Source organism: Mus pahari, chromosome 17 (genome assembly GCF_900095145.1).
Source record: "Mus pahari chromosome 17, PAHARI_EIJ_v1.1, whole genome shotgun sequence".
In the NCBI taxonomy this organism is placed as follows: Eukaryota; Metazoa; Chordata; class Mammalia; order Rodentia; family Muridae; genus Mus; species Mus pahari.
The window spans coordinates 63,388,270-63,396,254 of record NC_034606.1 but is presented as its reverse complement, the minus strand read 5'-3'; the positions used below and the strand labels follow the sequence as shown (position 1 = coordinate 63,396,254).

The window sequence follows — 7,985 nt, the reverse complement described above, 5'->3', positions numbered from 1 at the left end:
CTGGAACTCACTCTGTAGACCAGGCTGGCCTCGAACTCAGAAATCTGCCTGCCTCTGCCTCCCAAGTGCTGGGATTAAAGGCATGCGCCACCACTGCCCCGCTAAGTAATTCTTAGGAAGGAAGGAAAGAAAGGGAGGGAGGGAGGAAAGGAGGGAGAGAGAGATAAAAAAAAAGACAAGAGGCAGTAAGAACAAAACAAAAGCCATTTTTGGTTTCTGTCTCTTCTGATTGTGACTTCTTACATAAAAAACACACCAACTTTTCCACTCTGTACAGAGACCCCGGAATCAAACAATAGTGTGTACACCTCCTTCATGAAGTCTCATCGCTGCTATGACCTGATTCCCACAAGCTCCAAGTTGGTGGTGTTCGACACTTCGCTGCAGGTGGGTAGAGCCCTTCCTCTGGCGCTGGTCCAAGGCCTATCAGCATTTGTCATGCTTCCCCACAGCAACCCTGCGCTTCCTCCAAGCTGTCGAAGCTGTGCCCTCTGTGGATTTCCTTAGGGGATTACTCTACTCTCTTGCCATAGGTAAAGAAAGCCTTTTTTGCCCTGGTGACCAACGGTGTTCGAGCTGCCCCTTTGTGGGACAGTAAGAAGCAGAGTTTTGTGGGTAAGCAGAAGTTTCTGGAATACGGTTACTGGCATGTGTTGCCAGCAGAGGGGAAAAGCCTCGGGTGGGCTGAGCTGAGGGCCCTTGTCTTGGCTCTTGTCTAGGCATGCTGACCATCACCGACTTCATCAACATTCTGCACCGATACTATAAGTCAGCCCTGGTAAGGAGCCTGAGTCTTCCATCCAAAACCACAGCCCTGCCTGGTTTTTTTTGCCTCGTTTTCCCCTGCAAGGGGAGCGTGAGTCTCAGGTCTGCCGCTTCTGCTTCTAGGTGCAGATCTATGAACTGGAGGAGCACAAGATAGAGACCTGGAGAGGTATGGACGGGTGGTGGCAGATGAGGGATGGAGGGTGTCCTGGGAGACATGCACGGGGCAGTGTTTGGTGAATAACCCCTGTTCTCTTCAGAGGTGTACCTGCAGGACTCCTTTAAGCCACTTGTCTGCATTTCTCCAAATGCCAGGTGAGTTCTGGTTTTGTGTTTATCCCTAAACACCTGAAGACCTAGGGGAAGGGGCATGAGAGAAGAGAGAAGAAAGACCCCTCCTGGTGCACACTGCCATGCTGTGTTTGTTTGTTTGAGGAAAAACAAAAAGTCTCACACATAGCCTTGCTCTTATTGTAGAGTTGAGGCTGTCGTGAACTTAGACTCTTCTGTTTGCCCCAGTGCAGGCATTACCAGTTCACGCCCAGCCACACACAGCACTGACCGTGAGGTTTTTCTGTCTGTAAACACACTCCAAGGGGTTGTGCAGCCTGGCTTTAGCCCCGTGGAACCTAACTATGATCTACCTTTTTGCAGCTTGTTTGATGCTGTCTCTTCATTAATCCGAAATAAGATTCACAGGCTTCCAGTTATCGACCCAGAGTCCGGCAACACCTTGTACATCCTTACTCACAAGCGGATCCTCAAGTTTCTCAAGTTGTTTGTAAGTAACCTCCGCCCATTACCCAATTACATGCTGAACTGCAGACACACATAGAGCGGTTTGGGGGTCGTAAAAGTAGAGCTGGCAGATGAGTGGTGTTGATGCTGACGATTGAACGTAGCACCTCATGCTATACCAAATCCCCTTCCTCAGATCACAGAGTTCCCCAAGCCGGAATTCATGTCCAAATCTCTGCGAGAGCTGCAAATTGGCACCTATGCCAACATTGCCATGGTCCGTACGACCACGCCTGTCTACGTGGCTCTGGGCATCTTTGTACAGCACCGAGTCTCCGCCTTGCCTGTGGTGGATGAGAAAGGTGAGTGACTGGGCAAGAAGAGGGAGGCTGCTTGGGTCAGGTCGCTGTCCCCGCAGCCCAACCTGGAAGGGAATCCCATGGGGACTGAGAGCTTTGACTACCACATTCTGTTTTATTTTACTGCGCTGCCTCTGTCTCCCTAGGGCGTGTGGTGGACATCTACTCCAAGTTTGATGTGATCGTGAGTGGCTGTGGAGGGGCTGGGAGGTAGGGAAGGAGAGGGGTGTTGGATGTGGAGAGGGAGCAGAAGGGGGTCTCCTCTACCTTGGGTGCTTCTTGGCGTTGAATCTTACCTGAACAAGCGGACAGAACTGATGGCTTGTGAGCAGAGCTAAGGAGTGCCCTCAATCCCTCTAGTGAGGTTGGGTTGGTCCAAGGTTTGGGAACTGACTCCCTTTCAAGTCCCATCTCTCCCCCTTCCAGAATTTGGCAGCGGAAAAGACCTACAACAACCTAGATGTGTCTGTGACGAAAGCCCTACAGCATCGGTCACACTACTTTGAGGGTGTTCTCAAATGCTACCTGCATGAGACTCTGGAAACCATCATCAATAGGCTGGTGGAGGCAGAGGTAGGATGCTGGCACCCTCAAGCAACCAGAGGGGAGTGGCCCTGAGAGGGTAGGGACCGGGCAGGTACCCGAACTGAAAACTCACGTCACTTACTGCTCCTCTGTGCCAGGTTCACCGTCTGGTGGTGGTGGATGAGCATGACGTGGTCAAGGGCATCGTTTCGCTGTCTGACATCTTACAGGCTCTGGTGCTCACGGGTGGAGAGAAGAAGCCCTGAGCATGGGGAGGAACAGGCAGTGCCAGGGGAGATGGCCCCCTCACTGCCTGCCTGCTGGAAGTCCTGGGAATCAGATAGAATCCTGGGAGAACTGAGTCTTCTCTCAGGAGCTCCACACCCACTGTCTAGAACTAGAGAAGGGGAAGGAGGAGAAGGGCTCTTGGCCTCCCTTACCATCAGGCTGCACTGGAGAGAATGTCAGCCTAGCCAGTCCCAGTCCATCGACGCAGCTCCCTTCTGGGTGAGCCATGGCTTTGTGCTCCTCCTTGGGTAGACTCTGATCTCTAAGAGATCCCTAGACCTCACCATGCCCTACTCTGTCCCTGCCCTTACTCCACCTAGATAATAGCTCTGCACAAGTCTCGGTAAAATATTTTTATTCATCTGTTTCACTGTGTGGAGGAGGCTGGGCCCGCTGGCTGTCAGTCCTTCCCATGAGTGGGGAGGCTCGTCCGGGTTCTGTGCTGTGCAGACAAAGGCAGATGGCTGTGTGGAGGAGGGCGGTGGGTAGGTAGCCAAGATTAATGCTTTTTGTGGCAAATCTAATTAAATGACAAGGTTTCATCATGGTACTGCAGTGTTTGATTTCTGCATTTGATAGACACTATTTCGCCAACCTCCCTACCTCATAAAGCCGCTTCAACTCATTAATAATAGCAGTAATAACACACACAGAGAAGCACCAGGTGTTCTCACCGCTTTACCTACACAGGCCGTGCATCCTTCAACCAAGACGTATGGGGTTCTAAGTGTTATAGTTTGGGGAGAATTTATGATTTTTTTTTTTTGAAACAAGACTTTGTACCATGTATAGATCAGGCTGGCCTCAGATTTGCAGCAATCCTCCTGCCTCAACTTCCTAAGATTTTAGTCATGTGCTCACCCAGGATCAGACTTTATTTTTAAAAAAATTAAATTAAAAAATATATACATGGGGCTGGAGAGACGGCTCAGTGGGTAAGAGCACTGACTTCTCTTTCAGAGGTCCTGAGTTCAATTCCCAGCAACCACATGGTGGCTCACAACCATCTGTAATGGGATCCGATGCCCTCTTCTGGAGTGTCTGAAGACAGCTTCAGTGTACTTACATATAACAAATAAATCTTAAATTATATATATACATATATATACATATATACATATACATATATTTGTGTGTATGTGTGTGTCTGTAGGCATATGGAGGCTAGAGGAAAATACTCAACTTCTGCCTTGTTTGAGACAGGATTTTGTTTCTTTTCTGTTTTTCTTTTTCAAGACTCTCTGTGTAGCCCTGGCTGTCCTGAAACTTGCTCTGTAGACCAGAGCTGGCCTTGATCTCAGAGATCCGCCTGCCCCCTGAGTGCTGGGATTACCACCACTGTTTGGCTGGACAATAATTTTTATTTATTTATTTTTTTTGGTTTTTCGAGACAGGGTTTCTCTGTCTATCCTGGGTAGCCCTGTCTATCCTGGAACTCACTTTGTAGACCAGGCTGGTCTTGAACTCAGAAATCTGCCTGCCTCTGCCTCCTGAGTGCTGGGATTAAAGGCATGCGCCACCACGCCCAGCTTGGACAAGAATTTTTTTGAGACAGTCTTGTATGTAGCCCTGGCTGGCTGAAGCTCACTATGTAGACTAGGCTAACCTCAAATTCAGAGATCACTATCTCTCTTTCACATAAGTGCTAGGATCAACAATGTGTGCCACCACACTCAGCCTACGAATTTTTTTAGGTTTATATTTAAGTATGCATGTGTGTGCACGTGAGTGTAGTTGCTCGAGGAGGCCAGAGGCACCAGATTTGAAGCAGGAGTTCTAGGCAATTGAAAGTCATATGGCTGCTGAGATTGAGCGAGGGTCCTCTGAGAGAACAATACACGCTCCTAACATCTGTGCCATTTCCCAAGATCCGAAATGTAATTGTTTTAAATTATGTGTTCAGATGTTTTGTCTGCACACGTGTGTGTGCCTGGTGTCCATGGATGCATTGGATATCTAGGCCCAGTGTCCCCACTGTTGTCAACTGTCATGTGAATGAGAGAACTGAACCCAGATCCTTTGGGAAGGCAACCAGTGCTCTTAAGCCAGCCCCGTCACCCCTGCCCTGCCTCGTCACCCCTGCCCTACCCCATCCACAGCAATGTTCTTTGTATTCCAGTTTGTGAGGATGGACGTGTGTGCACACATGTGTAAGTTGGAAGACAGCCTCAGGCAGTGGTCCTCAGGAGGGACCCCGGGAGATGGGGGATGGGGTTTTGCCACATAGACAAGGTTGGCCCCAAAGATCCATGGGATTAAACAAGCACTGGTGGCTTCTTATGTAGGTTGTAAGGCTTGGACCCAGTTCCTCAAGCTTTCAAGGCATGTTTTACCAACTGAGCCATCTCCACAGCACCTTTTCCAGAGAATTTTTTAAACTGCAGCACAGAGACTCAGTGTGGCGCAGTGTCACACTGGTAAAGTCACTTGCCAATTTAGATACCAGAGTTTAGTTCCCAGATCCCATTTAAAGGTGGCAAGAGAAAACAGACTCCACTGAGTTGTCCTCTGACCTCTTCCGTGTGCACAGCATGGCACACATCAACACACACATACCACGACGACGACATCATGCATACACATAAATAAAATGTTTTAAGGCCAAGCTGGCAGCCAAGCATGGAGGGATATGCCTTTTGTTCCAGCATTTGGGAGGTAGAGGCAGATAGAGTTTGAGGCTAGCCTGGTCTAAATACATAGTAACTACATAGTAAAATCATGTCTATTAAAACAAAAAAAAAGCCAGGCAGTGGTGGTCCACACCTTTAATCCCACCACTCTGGAGGCAGACACAGGGGAATCTCTGAGTTCAAGGCTAGCCAGGACTACATAGAGAAACCCAGTCTTGAGAAAACCAAAATAAAAAAAAAATTGAAAACTAGCATTTAAACTTAAACTGTCTGGTTCTGGTTTTATGCCTTCCTACCTTCACACCAGACTCCTGTCCTCTCTCATCTCTGCTGACTTGTTCCCACCTCATTTCCCACAGTTACTCTCCCTTACTTTCTCTGTTTGAACCATAGTTAGCTAAGGCCCATGCAAATTTCCCTAACATGTCAGGTCTCTGGAAAGTGGCAAACCGAAGAGAATCTTTGGGCAGAGAGATGCTAACGGTCATCGGCGTTTCTGAGGGAGGTGTTTCTGAGAGAAGGTTGAATTATTTGGATATTGCTGGACTGGCAGTCTGTTTGAACCCACAATTCCCTTGCCTTTCCTCATCATGGAGGAACAGCAGAGCTGGGGTCAACCCACCAGACCCATCATCTGTGCTGAGAGTGATACCCAACACCTGAAGGACCAAGGACCTCCAGGCTCTGTTCCCTTCTACCACAGCTTTGCTGATAGGAGCTAGCATTCAAGCCAGGAACAGGTTCTGAGTAATTTCCTGCCTCTCCCTTCTCTTGCCAAGCCTTCAGAGAAACCTGGGCCACCATAGTTTTCACAAAGCGGGCTTCCTGATGGAACACAGGGAATACATCAGGGCGCTTGTAGGAGGTCAGCTCTCAGTGCTTGAGCCACCCCCACCCCATCCACATCTTTGCTCTCAGCACATTCCCAAGCTTGGGGGAGGGAGGCCTCCAAATGATTATAATTAGAGCATGTTTGTGTGTGTGGAGGGGGTGGAGAGGACAAATGTCTCCTTGTGTCACATTCCTTCATCAAGGAGGACTTGTCCAGGGAGGAGGCAAGGCTTTAAAAGCTGTGGAATTCTGTTGGGCCCTGGCAGTGCCTGCAAGCCATCCTCGAGGCAGCCCAGGAGGTACGTGGAATCATGGTGTGGGGTGGGGGGACAGCAGAACAGGGCAGGCTCTACTTTGCTGTCTCTCAATGAGTGTAACCTATAACAACTCTTTGGTCCCTGTCCCCTTAAGAAGAAGGCTCTGTATCCAAATGTTCCTTGTACTTTTATGAAAAGCCAACTGGGACCTTTGGTCTCTTCCATTTACCCCCTAAGAATCCCACCAAGTCTCAGCATGGGGAAGCAGCTGAAGAAAACAAGGGGATAGATACAATTTGCAAGCCCACAGGCTTCTGTTCCTAAAGTCGGGAGCAGCAAATGGTCCCTTCTTCCTCAGGAGCCATTGCCGCCCTCTCATCCCGCTCCCTACACTCCTCCCCTCCACTGAGCTGCTGCTATGGTTGCCAGGCATGGTTGCTAAGTCTCTGCATGGAAGGTTGGCGTGGGCTGTGCTGCCACTAACATTACCATGGTGAATCAGGGGACACCTGGTACAGGCTTAGGGGGGAGGGATCCTGGAGGATGCAAGCAGCAACCCCCCAGAATCGAGTGAGTCCAAAAGGTGATCTGCATATCATGCCAGCCAAGTGAACTAGGCGCAGTGAGCAAGAGCCCCGACCTAGGAAAAAAAGGCCACTTTTATCTTTTCTGTTGCTAGGGGATTTGGCTGTACCACAGGAGCGCTCTAGTCCATCCCCCTCTGTTAGGGTACAAATGTATTTAAACACTCTATCTGCACCCCACATAAGGCTTGGCAGAGCTGTGTGGGCACGGAACTGTGTAACCCTAGAATCCTGGCTTCTGGGTTAGGGGAGCTAGCCTGCTGCTCAGGGAAGGCTCTGTGGGTGCCCAAGGACACCCATATTTAGAGTAGGAGTCGTCCTGCTGTTTGGTGGCCAGGATAGATGGAGTTCTGCCTCCGCAGAGAAAGCTGAGGCATACAGGTGCACCTTTCTGAGGTCTTGGGGGAGCAGCTCTCCCCCCAGAGTCACACAAAAGCTTCCTGAAAGCCGCACCTCTTCTCTGTACTGCTTAGGAACTGGTTACTCATCTCAGCTGCACCCGAATGCCACCGACACTAAAAATAGCCCGCTCCCCCCAGCTGTGGGCCAGCCTCTCTTGCACCCCAACCCCATGGAAACCGGCAGCGAGTGGCAGACAGAGACCTTGAGTTCTGTTCTCACCACTCCCTGTCAGAGAAAGGAGTCTGGGCGAGCAGGCAGGGATAGAGAGAGCACTGGTGGTCAGGCAACCTGACAAGCAGGAAAGCAAAGGGTTAAAACTTCGGGGAAGGATGAAGAAATGGGGGCTGGAGGAGAGGGCACCGTGAGCTTGGCAAGAATCAGAAGTCTCTCCCCGCCCACTCGCAGGTCCCATTAGGCTTGGGGGACCTGAGCAGTGAGTGGGAAGGGGCGTCCAATCCCAGGCCCCAGGGGGCGGCCGTGCACATGGGGGAGGAAGCAGCGCAGAGCCGTCCACGGCGGCGTGTCACATGCGCGCGCGCTCGCGCGCTCGCACACACACTCACACACGCACAGACAGGCACACACGTGTGCCCGGGTATATATAGT

At 50.3% G+C, this 7,985-nt stretch overlaps 1 protein-coding gene across 1 annotated transcript in view; it reads left to right on the top strand.

Annotated features, from left to right (window-relative positions):
• Nucleotides 1-3,225, top strand: part of Prkag1 (protein kinase AMP-activated non-catalytic subunit gamma 1) — a 19,669-nt gene extending 16,444 nt beyond the window's left edge. The window contains exons 3-12 of the mRNA XM_021216532.1: nt 278-387; nt 534-615; nt 720-778; nt 889-934; nt 1,026-1,080; nt 1,420-1,546; nt 1,700-1,865; nt 2,009-2,046; nt 2,289-2,435; nt 2,546-3,225. Of these exons, the coding sequence (XP_021072191.1) occupies nt 278-387; nt 534-615; nt 720-778; nt 889-934; nt 1,026-1,080; nt 1,420-1,546; nt 1,700-1,865; nt 2,009-2,046; nt 2,289-2,435; nt 2,546-2,653 (938 nt within the window). The 3' untranslated portion in view covers nt 2,654-3,225. The remainder of the gene's footprint in view (nt 1-277; nt 388-533; nt 616-719; nt 779-888; nt 935-1,025; nt 1,081-1,419; nt 1,547-1,699; nt 1,866-2,008; nt 2,047-2,288; nt 2,436-2,545) is intronic.
• Nucleotides 3,226-7,985: the final 4,760 nt, after the last annotated feature.